An 18,855-nucleotide genomic window follows, 5' to 3' on the forward strand; every position below is an offset into this window, starting at 1 on the left:
TTCTCCTCTCGAAGCTCGACCTAGGAGCACCATTTTTTTCGAGATTTGTCTAGATTTAGGGGTCCGTCACGCCCCGTCCCCATTTTCACCGCCGTTGATCGCCCGCGCCGATCTCGTCGCCGGCACCACCGTGGTGAGCCTCTTGTTCTTATCTTCTTTATGATACTTGTCTGATTTTCTTACTTTAGATAGATATTTGTCTGATTTTCTTAATTTTGACACACATAATTATATGTAATGCACGCAGATGAACCGGCAATGGATGTATGGTGACAGGCACACCTCCGAGTACATTAAGGGCGTGCATATTTTTCTCGAAGTGGCTGAGGAAAACAAGCAGAATGATTTTATGTGTTGTCCATGCAGTAAATGTGGGAATACGAAGTCTTACTCTGACCGGAAAATCCTTCACACCCACCTGCTTTACAAGGGTTTCATGCCACACTATAATGTTTGGACGAGGCACGGAGAAATAGGGGTTATGATGGAAGACGGAGAAGAAGAAGAGGACGATGACAACTATGTGCCCCCTGAATACGGTGATGCTGCAACGGGGGGAGCTGCTGAAGATCAAGAGGAACCAGACGATGTGCCCGATGATGCTGCAACGGGGGAAGCTACTGAAGTTCAAGAGAAACCAGACGATGTGCCCGATGATGATCTCCGCCGGGTCATTGTCGATGCAAGGACGCAATGCGAAAGTCAAAAGGAGAAGCTGAAGTTCGATCGCATGTTAGAGGATCACAAAAAAAAGTTGTACCCCAATTGTGAAGATGGCAACACAAAGCTCGGTACCGTACTGGAATTGCTGCAGTGGAAGGCAGAGAATGCTGTGCCTGACAAAGGATTTGAGAAGCTACTGAAAATATTGAAGAAGAAGCTTCCAAAGGATAATGAATTGCCCGACAGTACGTACGCAACAAAGAAGGTCGTATGCCCTCTAGGATTGGAGGTGCAGAAGATACATGCATGCCCTAATGACTGCATCCTCTACCGCGGTGCGTACGAGGATTTGAACGCATGCCCGGTATGCGGTGCATTGTGGTATAAGATCAGGCGAGATGACCCTGGTGATGTTGACGGCGAGCCCCACAGGAAGAGAGTTCCTGCGAAGGTGATGTGGTATGCGCCTATAATACCACGGTTGAAACGACTGTTTAGAAACAAAGAGCATGCCAAGTTGATGCGATGGCACAGTGAGGACCGTAAGAAAGACGGGAAGTTGAGAGCACCCGCTGACGGGTCGTAGTGGAGAAAAATCGAGAGAGAGTACTGGGCTGAGTTTGCACGTGACCCAAGGAACGTATGGTTTGGTTTAAGCACGGATGGCATTAATCCTTTCGGGGAGCAGAGCAGCAATCACAACACCTGTCCCGTGACTCTATGTATGTATAACCTTCCTCCTTGAATGTGCATGAAGCGGAAGTTCATTATGATGCCAGTTCTCATCCAAGGCCCTAAGCAACCCGGCAACGACATTGATGTGTACCTAAGGCCATTAGTTGAAGAACTTTTACAGCTGTAGAATGGAAACGGTGTACGTGCGTGGAATAAGCACAAACAAGAGGAATTTAACCTGCACGCGTTGCTATTTGTAACCATCAACGATTGGCCCGCTCTCAGTAACCTTTCAGGACAGACAAACAAGGGATACCACGCATGCACACACTGTTTAGCTGACATCGAAAGTATATACCTGGGAAGCTGCAGGAAGAATGTGTACCTGGGCCATCGTCGATTTCTTCCGACCAACCATCAATGTCAAAAGAAAGGCAAGCATTTCAAAGGCGAGGCAGATCACCGGAAGAAACCCGCCATGCGTACCGGTGATCGCGTACTTGCTATGGTCAGTGATTTACACGTAATCTTTGGAAAGGGTCCCGGCGGATTAGCTGTTCCGAGTGACGCTGGGGACACGCACCCATGTGGAAGAAGAAATCTATATTTTGGGACCTACCCTACTGGAAAGACCTAGAGGTCCGCTCTTCGATAGACGTGATGCACGTGACGAAGAACCTTTGCGTCAATCTGCTAGGCTTCTTGGGCGTGTATGGGAAGACAAAAGATACAGCTGAGGCACGGGAGGACCTGCAACGTTTTCACGAAAAAGACGGCATGCCTCCAAAGCAGTATGAAGGTCCTGCCAGCTACGCTCTTACCAAAGAAGAGAAGGAAATCTTCTTTGAATGCCTGCTTAGTACGAAGGTCCCGACTAGCTTCTCGTCGAATATAAAGGGAATAATAAATATGGTAGAGAAAAAGTTTCAAAACCTAAAGTCTCATGACTGCCACGTGATTATGACGCAACTGCTTCCGGTTGCATTGAGCGGGCTTCTACCGGAAAACGTCCGATTAGCCATTGTGAAGCTATGTGCATTCCTCAATGCAATCTCTCAAAAGGTGATCGATCCAGAAATCATACCAAGGCTAAGGAGTGATGTGGTGCAATGTCTTGTCAGTTTCGAGCTGGTGTTCCCACCATCCTTCTTCAATATCATGATGCACGTCCTAGTTCATTTAGTTGACGAGATTGTCATTCTGGGCCCCGTATTTCTACACAATACGTACCCCTTTGAGAGGTTCATGAGAGTCCTAAAGAAATATGTCCGTAACCGCGCTAGGACAGAAGGAAGCATCTCCATGGGCCATCAAACAGAGGATGTCATTGGGTTTTGTGTTGACTTCATTCCTGACCTTAAGAAGATAGGTCTCCCTAAATCGCGGTATGAGGGGAGACTAACTGGAAAAGGCACGCTTGGAGGGGAGACAATAATATGCAGGGATGGATATTCTTGGTCTCAAGCACACTCCACAGTCTCTACATAACTCTACTTGGTGACCCCTTATGTCGATGAACACAAGAACAGTCTGTGCTCCAAACACCCGGAGCAGTGCGACGACTGGATTAAATGTGAACACATCAGGACTTTCAGCAGTTGGTTGGAAACACGTCTCAGAGATGAAAACGCTGTTTGTGATGAGCTGTACTCGTTGTCCAAGGGACCATCCTCGACTGTTACGATTTGGAAAGGATACGAGATAAATGGGAATACATTTTACGCGATCGCCCAAGATCAAAAGAGCACCAACCAAAACAGCGGTGTCCGCTTTGATGCAGCCACCGAGAGGGGAAGTGACACATATTATGGTTACATAGTGGACATATGGGAACTTGACTATGGAGTAGATTTTAAGGTCCCTTTGTTTAAGTGCAAATGGGTCAATCTGTCAGGAGGCGAGGTACAGGTAGACCCACAGTATGGAAGGACAACAGTGGATCTGAACAATCTTGGGTACACTGACGAACCGTTCGTCCTAGCCAATGATGTGGCACAGGTTATCTATGTGAAGGACATGTCTACCAAACCGAGAAAAAGAAAAAAATAAGGAAGCGAATACATCATACGATGAGCCAAAGCGCCACATAGTTCTTTCAGGAAAAAGGGACATCGGGGGAGTGAAGGGCAAGACAGACATGTCCGAAGATTATGAAAATTTTCATGAAATTCCTCCCTTCAAAGTCAAGGCTAACCCAAGCATCCTGATAAATAATGAAGATTATCCATGGTTATGGCGCAATAAGGAAAGGACACAAGCAAATAAAAAGTGAAGACTTTCTCCACAACTATTATGATGATACCATGCCAACTTTCAACCTTTTTGTAGTTCATTTGAAATGCATGTTGTAAAAGACAAGTTTCCGTATGAAATCCTGATACTTCGAAAGAGATTGTCCGTTTTGTACACGAAGTGCATCCAGTTTTTGTCGTAACCCTCTCAACTTTCTTGCATATGCTATGTGGATGAAATGGTGATACCATGCCAAAATAAAAGAGAGGCGCAATGCTCACCTGCACGTTGCTTAGCTTCAGGCCAACGTGCAGGTGAGCACTGCGCTTCTCCCTTCATCGTCTCTACACTCAGGGCTTATAAACCGCTGCGAGTGCCTCTCGCTTGGCGAGGTGGGACTAAAAAACAGCTGCAGAAAGAATCAACTAAAAAACTCTTTTACCGGTTCATGCCACGAACTGGTACTAAAAGGTGCTCGTGGGGCCCCAGCCTTAAAACCTGTACCAAATAAAATGCCTTTGTAACAGCGTGAGAACTGGTACTAAAGGAATCAACTAAAAGGCTTTTATAAACCTCTAGTATTATTGAAACTACAATTATATAGAATTTTGTTACAAACTTTAATACTCCCTCCGTCCCAAAATAAATGTCTTAAGCTTAGTACAACTTTATACTAGAGCTAGTATAAAGTTGAGACAGTTATTTTGGGACGGAGGGAGTAGCAAAAAGAATTATCATAAAAGAAAATAAATAAGTAATTAGAATTTTTTTCAAAACATTAAAAGCAAAAAGAATTATCATAAAAGAAAATAAATAAGTAATTAGAATTTTTTTACAAACTTTAATAGCAAAAAAAATTATCGTAAAAGAAAATTAATAAGTAATTAGAAACAAAAAAGAAAGCAAAAAAACAGGATTTTTTTTAAAAAAAGTGCCACCTACAGGGCCACCATGGCCTGCATACGACTAGAAACCCATTACTAGGGCCAGGATGCAGGCCTGCAGTAGGCCCCATAGGCCCACAAGCACAGAGAGTGATTTTAGGCCCGTAAGCCTGCAGTAGAGAGGAGCTCGAAGTGGTTGGTTCGGCAGGGCTTATAAACCACTCCGAGCCCCTATCGGCTAGCGAGGTGGGACTAAACATAGCACCGCACCGCGCCAGCACACGCCCTTTGGTCCCGGTTGGTGGCACCAACCGGGACTAAAGGGGTGCATTGGTACCCGTTGGTGGCACCAACCGGGACCAAAGGTCTCTGTTTCCCGCCCTTTGGGCTGCTGAAAAGAGGCATTTGGTCCCGGTTGGTGCCATGAACCGGGACCAATGCTCTGCCTATATAAGCAGCACTCGTGAAAATTTGGTTCAGTTCGTTCTTCCCCGCCGCCCGACGCCGCCACGCTGCCCGTCCGTCTCCGCCTCGCCGTCATCGTCGTCGCCGTCCTGCACCGCCCCGACGCCGTCGCCGCCCCCCGCCCCGCGCCCCGTGCCCCGCGACGCCGCCGGCCCCTGCCCGTCGCCGCCCCGCCGCCGGCCCCTGCCCGTCGTCGCCCCACCCCGGCCCGCGCCGCACCTCACCGTCGACCGTCGCCGCGCCGCCCCGCCCCGCGCCGCACCTCGCCGTCGCCGTCCCCAACACCGTCGCCGTGAGCAAAGATTTTTTTTTCTGTTAAAAGATTTTTTTGGTGATATTATTGTTGAATATGCATGTTTGTATGTTCATATATATGCAAAGATCGAATATGTCAAATTTTTATGATTTTTTCTGTTCATAGAATTTGTATGATTTTTTTTCTGTTGTAATTTTGTTCATAGAATTTTAATCATTTTTTTGTTCATAGTATTTTCTTTGTCAATTTATGTATATGTTCATATTGTGTATGTATAGGAAAATTGTGCAACTATAGACTGTACATTCCTCTAGATAAAGCAAAGCCTGTGGCTATGAGCAAAACTTCTATATGCATGTTTACGGTCCAGTTTTTAGAAGCTTCACCAATACCTATACTTTATTGTTTATATAACCAAGATCATTGTCTTATCCTTGACTTGCAAAGAGCATGAAAAATCCATGGCCTATAGGACCATGGTCCAATTTTTAGAAGCTTCACCGATACCTATACTTTATTGTTTCTATAACCAAGATCATTGTATTATCCTTGACTTGCAAAGAGCATGAAAAATCCATGGCCTATAGGACCATAATTGTCTCATATAGTCAACACACACTCTTTCTAAATACCGTGATGTGGTGATGTGGTAATTTGTTATTTATTTTTAGAAGCACACTGATATAAGAAGTAGTTTATTTTTAGCAAGAAAATTAATATAACTAGTTTATTTTTTAGTTCATTTTACGATGCCTATCCCGCATCCTCGTCGTCGACTCGGCGGAGCACGACACCTGCTTGATCAGAGGGGCCCTGTCGGGGACCGGGCTCCGCCCGGCTGGTATTGGGAGGTGCTACCTTCCGGGGGGCGTAGGTTGGTGAGGAGCCAACCCGTTGTTGACCCGATCCTTGTTTGGTGGCGGTCGCATGGGCCAGTGACGGTGCCGAGGCTTCCGGACACCGCGGTGGTGGTACGTCACCGTGTCAGAGAGGAGGACGAGCACGTCCGTCGCTACATGGTTGCGTTGGAGGGCAGGTTCGACAATACCTGGCAGGTTCTTTAGGGATCTCACTGGAGCTATGATCCTGTGATGGTTCCTTCTCTTTGGGTGTCCACCGCCCGCGACGATACCCGTCGGGCGCTACGGTTCTAGCTGTATTAGTGATGCTATATGTATGACAAGAGATGATGTAGTTTTGCTTATAATTGAATGCATGCTAATTTGAATACTACTTTATTTTACGATTTGGTTTTGCTTATTGAATGCTCAAATTGGAAAAGTACTCCTACTTTGAATGCTAAAATTGGAGAGCACTATGCAGAAAAGTCCTACCTAATACTGATGATCATGTTGCTGTAAATGTTGTATGACAATGTTGTAAAGGGTAGTAATTGGTCTCTTCAGCCGCTTTTCAGAGATGGAGTTCTTCACGATTATACTTGAGAAATCCTCCAGCAGGCAGGTGCTGCCGGACAATTTTGTGAAGATGCTGGACGGCCATCGGCCACAGAACATGAAGCAGAGGCAGGCCGGCAACGGGCTTCGCAAGCTGTGGGACGTGGAGGTGGTGTTCGACACCGATGGAAGCATGTACCTAGATCGTGGCTGGAAACAGTTCGTCCGTGCCTACGACCTGCGGCACGGGTACTTCCTTGTCTTCAGGTACGACGACACCGCCACGTTCGCCGTGAAGGTGTTCGACACGACTATGTGTCGGAGGCGCTACCAGGACGACGATGATGCCAGTATGCTCTGTCTCTTCTTCCTCTCCATTAGGCCATGTCTCACACCCATTTAAAAAAAACTTTTTTGCATTTGGCAAGGCAATGGGAGCAGGAGCAGCGAGTACTGACAATGTTGTAAAGGGTAGTAATTGGTCTCTTCTGCTGCTTTTCAGAGATGGAGTTCTTCACGATTATACTTGAGAAATCCTCCAGCAGGCAGGTGCTGCCGGACAATTTTGTGAAGATGTTGGACGATCATCGGCCACAGAACATGAAGGTGAGGCAGGCCGGCAACGGGCTTCGCAAGCTGTGGGACGTGGAGGTGGCGTTCGACACTGATGGAAGCATGTACCTAGATCGTGGCTGGAAGCAGTTCGTCCGTGCCTACGACCTGCGGCACAGGTACTTCCTTGTCTTCAGGTACGACGACAACTCCACGTTCGCCGTGAAGGTGTTCGACCCGACTATGTGTCGGAGGCGCTACCAGGACGACGACGATGCAGTACGCTCTGTCTCTTCTTCCTATCCATCAGGCTATGTCTCACACCCATTTTAAAAAAAAACTTGTTTGCATTTGGCAAGGCAATGGGAGCAGGAGGAGCGAGTACCGCGACAGGTGCTATGTCTATGGCAGCAGCGACTCTGGCTATAGCAAAAGTAGCAGCGACTCTGGCTACAGCAAAAGTAGCAGCGACGATGGCCTCGCGATGGTGATCCCACAGCTGGGCGACAGGGCCATGCCAATTCTGATAGAGGAGTACATCCCACAGCCTGGCCTGGGGCTTCGCCGCTCTAAGCGCATCAGGATGATGAAGGAGAAGGTGAAGAAGCAGGAGTGAAGATCTTAAGAACCTGATGGAGCTTTAATCTTTATAGTGCAAACCTTTTAAGTACGATAGTGTTGAACTGCTACTGCATTTTTAAGTATAATGGTGGTGTGTCTGATGAAATTTTGTGCATGCTCATGGATGCTCATTGATGAAAGATAAAATTATTTCTTTTTGTGCTTGCTCATGGATGCTCCTTGGTTGGTGTATATAACAAACTAAATTAACCCCTAAACCAGCCGCTTTAAAAAAAAACTCAGCTTCAGCCAGGTGCTGACGCGTGGATGCCTTTTGGTCCCGGTTGGTGTCACCAACCGGGACTAAAGGCCCCCCTGCCTGGCCTGGCCGCAGCGGCCACGTGAAGGCCCATCTGTCCCGATTGGTGTAAGAACCGAGACTAATAGCCGAGGGCATTAGTAACGACCTTTTAGTCCCGGTTCCAAAACCGGGACAGAAGGCCCTTATGAACCGGGACAAAAGACCCTTTTTCTACTAGTGCAAGATAGAAGGGCTAGTAACAAGCGAGAGTCGCAGGAGGGGATATGATGACATACGACTTGTTAATATCTCACAGGATTCTAGCAAACTCTTAGTTACACCCAAGCTTAAGAGTTTTGTACTCTAGAAATGCTTCACCACAAGACACTTGTTCGGAATATTTTTTCTAAAATCGCTCCTGCTATATATTTACACATTTTAGGAATGATGGACATGAACACACACATAAACAAGGTATTGTATATTACCTAGACAAAAGTATTTCTACTGGGAGGCATATTTTTTTTTACTTTGCTTACATTTGGGTGAAATTCAGTGTAACAAAAATATTTCTTCTATACTTCAAACTTAATTAAACAAGGGTAATAAAATAAAGAAGGGTAAAAGAATATCCACAAGAAAATATAGATTTAATTTATCATATGAAACTAAAACTTCTAACAACTAATAATGATATCTTAACATGTATTGACACATGTGTGTCGTTAATTAGGCTAGTTAAGTTTCAAAACTGGCTAAGAAAATATACCAAAATATGAATGAATAATATACCTGTACATGTAGAGACAGAATGAGTTCTAGAAAATCTGCACAAGTTTAATAAACTACTGAGCCCCGAAGCAATGGAACCAACCAAAGTGCATAAAAGACAAGACATGTACAATCTAACCCAAACCATTGAACTTTTAAAACCTAGCCTCTCTGGTCCTGTCCAGCCCGCCTACTTTGTCTATTATGAACCTGTCCTAAATATCGTCACTCCAAGAACCAATTAGCAGACACCTTGACTAAGTTTCTTGCTAGCACGTAGTATTTCGATGTGAGAGACGGGGCTAGACTTAGTGGAGTGAAAATGAATGCACAACACGCTTAATAAGCTGATTGTTGTATTTATCGTTTTCATTTTAGTATCTCAAAACCATACATTTGGATTTAGAGTCATAGTTGTTTGTAGTCTGGATGTCATTTAGACGTCAAGAAGTTAGAGTTTATTTCAGAGTCTAAATTCAATTCATTTTTGTAAACCGAGTTCGTTTGGGCCAAATAATGTTTAGTGATCTACATGAGGGGTATGGAGTTAGTTACATATGGTATTGATCGGGACTAGTGAAGGTTTTTTAAATGAAAGGTTATACTCTCAACATCTACATCCTAGGATTCACATGACATTCATTTTGTTAAATAAGGGCAAGACCACGACGCCAAAACACCTTATAAACACATTACACGAGATGTTATGAAAATGTCAATCCATTATAGGATGCATCACAAAAAAACTAAAACTAAGTTGTCTCGCTCCACAAGAAAACACCTTCAAGAAAGGAGTTTCACTTTAGGTGCAAGGTCCAAAAAATCAAGGCTAGAGCATTAGCATGAACACAACACCTTCAACAAGGAGATGACGCTTGTTAGTCGTTGCCAGGTCCAAGCAGGAAAGGACGGATCATAGGTTTTACCTTGGATATGGATTGGCATTCCGGTCACCGTCTTGATGGTAGATTTTCCAAGGTTGATCCAAACACTACTTTGGGCTCATTGAGGAAATCGGGTCTCATGGGCGCTCCTTTAGGTATTAATTGAGAAGTACCACATATTTTAGAGATGTTATTGGCGGACTAGGAGCACCACAATGGTGTTAGTGGTGTATTGAATGTTGGGAAAGTCTCCATGTCGAGATGACGGGATGGGCAAATGGAGTATCCATCTTGACATGCTAATTTTATGGGAGATTGAAGAGGATTGCCGCTAGCACAAAGAGAAGTGGTGATATTGGAACACCTTGTTGCACAACTCAATTTTGGAGGAAGGGATAGTGAAGGGCTTAATTGAGGAGAAATTAGGTTAGAAATGGAGGTGTGCCATTAGTACATAAATATACACATTATTGTGGTTGCAGTGCAGTAGTTACATATGTGCAGTTGCTCATTCCTAGTATATGTATAGAAATGATGTGTCGTAAACTAAACTTGATACATATATATGATCTATCAAATGAGTGGATTTCATAAGTTGAAAAGAAAAGTTATGGGGTTTCTCTTTGTAATTCTTTGATAAATAACTTGTTATACACTCCATCTTTACTACCTCCCATTAGCAAATTAAAATGAGTTGAACTCGGATTCCGCATTAAGAACATGCAGAAGGAACTAAACCACAGGTTCGTAGCTCCAGCTCCATGCATGGAGCTTCAATAGCTTCTTACTTTTGTCATGTTTAATCCAAAGTCCCTTTTAGGCTCTACTTTGTAACCATCAGGTTCATGTGTTTGTTCACATAGAATTCATTTGCAGTATTATTAGCTAGGCAAATTTCCGTGTCACTGTGTTTATCCTTGCTATTATGTGGTCATAGGCTGCCTAGTGCAAGTTCACGTCCTATTGGATCATATACAATTCAACAAGAACACATCACATAACAATAACATTGCCGTCCTAAAATTTTGTGAATCAAACAAGAGCTAAGTATATATAGCTTTCCATGTACATTCAACTCAATACATCAAAGCATCTGCTCTTGTTATCATGGCGAAATATAAATACATTTAGTCATAAACAAGCAGCAGAAGATGAGAATAGCAATAATGATATCAAGCAACAAAAGAACTGAAAGTAATACTACTAGCTATAAAGCCCATGCATATAAGTGTCTGAGTTGCACCAGGGTATGATCGATGAGTAGTGCGTTCCTTATGCGTGTATGTGTCTGAGTTGCACCAGGGTACACCCCCGTGTCCGAGTGATCAGTGCCTGGGACGAGGCCCCAGCCTGAGCTCCAAGTCCAGCTTCCTCTCCGGCAGCTCGCCGTCCGGCCGCCGCTCGGACCCGTCGCCGCCGCTGCTTCCATGGCACCAAAGGCCCAGTTGCAGGTAGTCATCACGGTCGTGATTGTCGTCGTCCGCGCCGAACAGGCTCAGCTCCCTCGGGATAGGGCTACCAGGGCTCACGGCCTCCGCGTCCACTCCGGCTCCGGTGTGCCGGCCGGAGTACGACATGGCGAAGCCACTGCCGCTCATCGGCGACGCGGCCGGCGGCGCTGGGGGATTCGCCAAGTTGCAGTCCGTCTTGAGGCGGACGGGCTTGGCGCGGTCCCGGCGGTGGATGTTCATGTGCCCGCCCAGCGCCTGCGCCGTGGTGAACCCGCGCTTGCAGAACACGCACTCGTAGTACGGCCTGGCGGCCGCCACCGCCACCGCCGCCGTCGTCCCTCCGGGCGATCTCACGGTCTCGTCGCTCGACGCCGCCGTGCTGCCACTCTCCATGTTGCTGCAAACCTTGCTAGCTACGATGATCAATCGATATGAACGATGATCCGTGGTGATTGAGCGAAGGTTTGACGAAGTGCGTGTGTGAGGCCGGGCCGGGGGCTAATATATTTGCAGAGCTGGGGGACAGGGACAGGGACTGAGATTAGCAGGCAGAATTGCTGTTGTCATCGCCAGCAGCTCCGCCAATAAAAGATTGTGCACGGCCGGCCGGCACTGGTGCCTAGCAGCTGCTGCCTTCGCTATCCCTCATGACTCTGCCCTAGCTGTACGCGTACGCGGATGGGTATGTGGAAAAAATACAGATGGGTATGGAGCTGCTTCACTGTGAAGTCTGAAGTATCCCCTTGTGCAAAATATAATACTACTAGTGGTACATGCATCATCACCACACTGATCGATTCTTACTCCAGTCATGTTGCTTGCTCTGTCTACACTCAGCTGGGTGCAGCTTCTTCTAGCTAGCGCTTCTGGTGTTGCTGTCATAGAACCAGTGAGCCGGCCGTGCATGCGTAGGGTCGATGAAAGTAATTAATTTTCCAACAAAATATAACCTTTGATTGTTAAGCGTGTATGGGAGGATGGGCACAGGGCTCAGACAGCTCCTGTCTTTTTAAGTCCAGCGTGTCAATAAATTTACCTGCGACGTTTCTTATTTGATTGATAATTTTCAAGCCTATTTTGTCTCCCTGCGTTTGGACCCTGGGTTAATCGCCTGCAAGTGGTAACTTCTTTATGAACGGGTGACTGGAAAGTCGGGTCGACCTCAGGGTTCTTCGATCGTGATGCATGCACCTGTGAATCCAGGAACGTCCTTGTCCCTGTCCTTCTCTAGGTTTTTACTTACATTAGTAATTTGCACGATGCAATGTGCTGAAATGTCATGCATGACTGAAATCTGACGAGACGCATGACCGTGTAGCCGACTCAGCCGGCCACTCACTTTATGAAGTTTGAGAAACGGAGGGAGTACAGTCGTCGGGAAGAATATACTCTGTCACTGTCAGCACATTCTCTGGCCAATATATCAGCAGCACCATGCGACGTACCTAGCTGCTCACAGCTCAGTGCATTGGACTACATTCCGGCCGGGAACTTACCAATTGTCAACCGGATGCTCGTCGTCCCATGCCCATGGCAACATAATGTGCCCGGCCCATCAGCTCACGCCTGGCGCTAGCTGCCTACGTAACATACCTACAGACCGGCCACAGTTCATTGTAAGCAACAGATCGATGACCATTTCCATGTTGCCGACCATGACCCGGTGGCACCAGCCACGCAGATGAATCCAGCGTGCGGGACATCGCTTCGCTTCGATCGCCTCCGGCTCCGGCCGGTGGGTCTGCGAGTGGAAGGAACCACACACACCCACAGGGGTGGAACCTCGAAACCTCCCCTGTATCTCGACATCCACAACCGCCACCCCACGATGAACAGTAAAAAAGACAAATTTTTTTTGACAAGGAAGAACGAGCCCCGGCCTTGCATCAATCGATGCATGTAGCCATATTATTAAGAATCCAAAGTAATAACATAATTCGAGATAAGTCTGTAAGTTAGAAAAAAATAAACTAAAAATAAACCAACACTTAAGAACTCGCCACACCCGGCATAACTAATATCAGACTACGATGCCTATACACCTAGTCTATTACTAGCACGCCATCCAAACCGGTTGAAGATAACCCGTGCGGCCATCTTCCATTGGTTACACCCAGTAGCCATAAGATCACTGCTGTCCGCATTACTGAGTAATGACCACGTACGGATCCAAGACGTTGCTCGAAATATGACCTGCAAAAAACTATTGTATTTCTTTCCATTAAAGATTATGTCGTTCCTGGTATTCCATATAGCCCACAAAAGAACACATATCCCAATCCTAATAAGTTTAGATATTCTAACATCCACTCCATTGAGCCACGTTGTAAACATTGAATTGATGCATATAGGTGGAATCACATTAAAAGCTATATGAACAGTACGCCAAAGTAGTTTTGCGAGAGGGCAATAGAAAAACAAGTGTCTAATTGTCTCATGTTGATCACAATAGCAACAGTTAGATCTACCTCTCCAACTACGTTTGATTAAGTTATCTTTGATCAATACCACACCTTTGTGTAAAAACCACATCAAATTTTTAATACGTAGTGGCACTTTAATATTCCAAATATGCAACGATCTAGGTAAAGGTCCTGAATTAATCATATGTGTGTACATGGACTTTACTGTGAATACCCCATTCACGGTTAAAATCCATCGAACATTGTCCAGATGATCTGATAATTGTACCTGCATAAGTCTTCTTACCAAATGCATCCATGCCTCCCAACGTGCTCCTACGAAAGCTCGCCTAAAGTTTATATTAATAGGTACAGATTGTACATAGTACTGCTTTCGTTGTGTAATATAGTAGAGCGAAGGATATTGTAAAGCAAGTGGTGTGTCACCAAGCCAAGTATCTTCCCAAAATCTTATCGAGGTACCATCCCCTACAATAAACTTCACCTTTTGGAAAAAAATACTTTTTATCCTCATTAACCCTTTTCAGAAAGGCGAATCATCGGGCCTAATAGTTGCTTGAGCTAGAGTTCTTGTGTTAAGATATTTATTTCTTAATATTTGAATCCACATGCCTTCTGTCTGTGTGGATAATCTATACAATCATTTGCTCAGCAAGCATTTGTTCTTAACTTCCAAATTTTCAATTCCCAGACCCCCCCGGTCCTTGGGTCTAAAATCATATCCCAACAAGCTAATCTGTATTTTTTCTTATTCTTATCAGTCTGCCAAAAGAAACATGATCTATAAAAATCTAGTCTTTTTCGTACCCCTATAGGTATCTCGAAAAAAGACAAAAGAAACATGAGTAGGCTTGTTAACACAGAGTTAAATAAAACCAGCCTACCTCCATAAGACATAAGCTTGACCTTCCACCAACTTAGCTTCTTTTCAAATCTTTCTTCAATACGTTTCCATTCTTTAATTGTTAAACGCCTGTGATGAATAGGGATCCCATTCGAAGCTCTAGTGGGCTTGACTACAAGAGGTTGTTCCTCACACAGTTCATTGCTTGCGATATTGGTGGGCGAGATGTGAGGGCTAGATTTCAGGAAACCAAAAGGAACACTTATATGAACTTCTTGGTGCCGCTTATGACCTAGAGCATATGGATCGACAGAAATGGCGAAGTCTTCGATAATGCTCACACGCCACTACTTAGGATCGTGGATCAAGTTCCGAAGCCAAGCAATGGGTGGAAGCTAGTCGTGGTCCTTTTTTCGGTAGCTCCTACTCAAAGTTCAGGCCATTGCTGCAGGTGTTGTTACTTTTTATTTTCTTGTTTGCTTCATTGTCATTGTCGATGTAAAATCAAACTTGTAGGTCGCTTGGTCTGTTGTACCTACTTGAATACTTGTTGTTGAGAAGAACTAGTCTAGCTTTCTCCAACTACAAATATTTAGTACAAGAAGCCCAAATTGTAAGTACCATGCCTTGAACTTGGGTGGGTGTGAGAATGCATCAGCCCCTTTCCACCACTAGATTGTGCATTAATCTACGGACAATCCATTTTTGGTGCCAGCTACTAATTGATGCAGATACATTATTGTTTACTTCAGATTTCATTGCCTGTGCAATGTAGAGAGGAAATGTTTCTTACGCACTTACCGAAGCTCTACTAACTTGAGAGGATATCGTGATGTGATAAGCTCACTCAAAACCATTGTCGGGTGTACAAAGAGTAGTAATGGTTTCCAATTTAAGTATAATTTCATGAAAATTTCAGAAAATTTATTATGCTAACGTAATTACCTTTCAGTCAAATATTCAATAATTACACGTAAATTTAAATTAGTTTTTGAGTTTTCAAAATATTTCGTCAACTGAAAATTTCAGTCCTTTGGCTGAAATGAAAACTGAAATTTCTATTGCTGAAATATTTCTAAAACTACAACGCAAAACCACTAGAATTCATAGTGACATAAAGGAATAAAATTCCTATTAGTGGCACTCACGAGATCTCAAACTTGTGTTTCTCCTCCGCGACTTGCACACTTTTTGAGCCTGCATAGTCGCAGTCATATTAGGAGGAGATTAATGTAAAGTGGGTTTCATAGAAGAAAAAGAAAAGATAAAATGTTCAGTTCCCATTAAAAACTGTCCCCATATGATCAAAATATCTCATGTCTAGTAAGTGATACGAGATGCTTGAAAATGGTTGAAGTGGTCAAATAAGAGTATCACTAGTGCAGTAGTACTGTAACGAGGACTTCCTTCTTCTTAAACATAAATCTTTGCCTATTCATTAATAAAGCAGAAGTTTTACATATTTACATGGAGGCCATCTAGAACAAACCCACACATTAGTGAAATATGACTCCATAAATCATGAGTTTTTGAATGGAATATATTACCCCATATAGTGTTTGCTAAGATTGTACCATGGGAGTTGATGAGTCCAAATTTTGTGATGTTTTGACCCTTTGTTTTGTGCCAACGTAGTAGACCTTGCCGGGTTTACTACATCCATGCAGCTCCTTTTGTATGTTTTCACCAGGATGTCATTTTCGGATGTGTTTGGGAGTTTAAAGAAATAACAGTAGGAAATGGAGATAAAATCAGGTCAATCAATGTCATAATATATTACCATAAACTAAAAAAACACCAGACAGGAGAAAGAAGTTACCACAAGTTGACTAGAGCACTTGAGGGTGCACAGTAAGAGCACACCTGCTCGTATCGTAGGTCGTACCACATGTCGTCGCCGCCATCTGGTCAACTACTTCACCCCCGTGTGATCAGATCTGGAAGGAGAGACACAGAGACTCCATAAACTTATCCAGAACAGAGAACCCTAGCATCTGGAAGGCATCCAGAGGGGGAATCGCCACAGAGGAATCCGTCAACACCGCCACTTCGTTCAAGAAGATGCCGGCATCAATCATCTTGATCAACAACCACCCCCATCTATTGTAATACCAAAACCTTGTGGATTCTTACATGTATTACTCGGTGTTACCATCCATGTTTACCACTGCTAATCGTACGATGTTTGTTAGTTCCCTTAGTTCTCAAGGATATGGATGAAACTTAGTATGCATAAGAGTTGAAACTTTCATAAGAATATGAGATTATCTGCTAAATGTTTTTTAATAACCTTCGTGAATGCTCTGAAGGTGCCTCAGTCAACATTTCCACTGTAAGGCCACAAAGTATATTACTGTCATTATGAAGGTTAGGATGTTGAGGTAATTCGAGGTAACCGTAAAATCCTCTCTACCTTGCCTTTGCAATTCATAGGAGAATAAAGGAGAACCCTTGGTGAGGTTATATCCACGGGGAAACCCTTGACTATCGTAATGAGAATCGGAACAGGGAAACTACGGTAGTGGCATGCGTGGTATAAAATCTACCTCGAGTAAAACATGTTGAAATTAGTGATGGGCCTTAGGCCTATAAGAGAATTTCAGAAAAATCTCCAAGGGCCCATGTAGGTGGTGGCATGACAAGGTGGTGGGAAGTTTAGTCCCACCCCGCTAGTGGAGGAAAAGTTGGACCCCTTTATAAGGGTCTGTCTTCCACATGCTATTGAAGAGTGAGAAGAGGAGGTGCCCTCGCGCACTCCTCCTCCGCCGCCCGCCACGCCTCGTCACGCCGCGCCGCGCCACGGGAATGAGCCGAGCCGAGCTCATACCTACGCGCTTATTTTTGTCGATCAGGAACGGAGAATACGTAACGGACACGGCATGATCCGAGACGTCGGATCGTGGGCTGTTACTGACTCGGACGTGGGTTCGGCCCACGTCTCTCCGCCCGACCGCCTACTTAAGCAGGGCTAACGCCAACCCTAGCCGTCATGAGAATCAGATCACATCTGCCTCGCACGTTCGTTCCTTTTGCTGCTGCTGCCGCCGGCGACTCCGTCCCGTTTACCGCGTACACGGTCGACAGGAGAGCAGGCGTCCGAAACCCCGCCTCTCCGGTTCCTGTACGGGAGGGGGGCGATTAGGTTTTTGGGGAGCGATCACGCGACTGCTCGCCTCCGTCCGTCTGCTTCGTCTACGTTCGCGTCGCCCTCGTCATCGCCATGTCTTCACCATCCGAGGCCGATCGTCTCGCCCTTGAAGCTGAGAAGAAGAGGGCAGAGGATGCTGTTGCCGCTACGGCCGCGTCCAACGCCAACGCTGCTGCTACGGCCAACTGGCCTATTGGAGTGTATGACTTGTTTATCCTCATGTTCATATTTATCCTAGCAGACTACTTGCATGCATAGATATATCAACTATATGCGTAGTATGTGCTAGGTTAGTTCAAGATCAGTACGTCATTAGTCTAGTCAATGCCATGCTAGTTATTATCTCGTGGATTAATACACTCGGAAAATTGTCTATTTACTCAACAATCCAAAAACCTAATGTGTGTAGGAATTTTTCGAGTAATGGTTTTGTTGCTGCAGTGAAACCGGACAAGTTTACCGGTACTTATTTCAAGCGTTGGCAAACGAGAACCAGCTTATGGCTCACGGCGATGAACGTGTTCTGGGTAGCCGGTGTCACTCCAACGGGAACGATCTCTCCTGAAGAGGAGAAGATGTTCGCGGAGGCCACCGTCTTATTCCTTGGAGCAGTCATAAGCGTGATCGAAGATAAGCTGGTTGATGCATACTTACATATGCATGTTGCCAAAGACCTGTGGGAGGCGCTCGAATCTAAATTCGGGGCCATCGATGCTGGGAGTGAGATGTATGTTATGGAGCAGTTCCACGATTACAAGATGGTTGACAACCATTCTGTATTGGAACAGGCTCATGAGATAATATGCATAGCTAAAGAACTTGAGGTTCTTAATTGCAATTTGCCGGGCAAGTTTGTCGTGGGCTGTATAATTTCTAAGCTCCCTAATTCCTGGAGGAACTTTGCTACTACTCTGAAACATCAGAGGCGTGAGTTCTCAGTAGAGGACATCATTGGCCATCTGAGTGTTGAGCAGAACTCGAGAGCAAATGACTCCAATGGAAAAGCGGTGGAAAGCTCTTCTGCTGCCAATATGGTACATCAGAGGAACTTCAATTCCCACAAGCCCAAGGGAAAGAATTATGTCCAACAGAATACCGACTTCAAGAAGAAGGGAAAGAAGACCTTCAAGAAGAATAAGAGGGAGACGACTGCTATACTTGTGGTTCAGAGGAACATTGGGCGAACAAATGCCCAAACAAGTACAAGAAGCCGGTGCAGGACTCCAAGTCTGCCAATATGATTGTGGGCAACAATGAAAGTGGTGCATCTGGGTACGGTAATTTACTTACTGTATTTTCAGTTTGTCAGTCCACCGATTGGTGGGGGGACACGGATGCAAATATTCAT

General features: G+C 45.0%; 1 protein-coding gene across 1 annotated transcript; it reads right to left on the bottom strand.

Annotated features, from left to right (window-relative positions):
• Positions 1 to 10,890: 10,890 nt before the first annotated feature.
• Positions 10,891 to 11,485, bottom strand: LOC123447237 (transcriptional regulator TAC1-like). The gene has a single exon (XM_045123824.1). It carries the CDS (start codon positions 11,483 to 11,485, stop codon positions 10,967 to 10,969), a length of 519 nt encoding a protein of 172 aa, XP_044979759.1. The 3' UTR covers positions 10,891 to 10,966.
• Between the last annotated feature and the right edge of the window lie 7,370 nt (positions 11,486 to 18,855).

This window comes from Hordeum vulgare, chromosome 4H, assembly GCF_904849725.1.
Source record: "Hordeum vulgare subsp. vulgare chromosome 4H, MorexV3_pseudomolecules_assembly, whole genome shotgun sequence".
In the NCBI taxonomy this organism is placed as follows: Eukaryota; Viridiplantae; Streptophyta; class Magnoliopsida; order Poales; family Poaceae; genus Hordeum; species Hordeum vulgare.

What these genes read in the sequence shown, in the direction of transcription:
- LOC123447237 (XM_045123824.1), bottom strand. Translation starts at nt 11,485, where the DNA reads ATGGAGAGTGGCAGCACGGCGGCGTCGAGCGACGAGACCGTGAGATCG.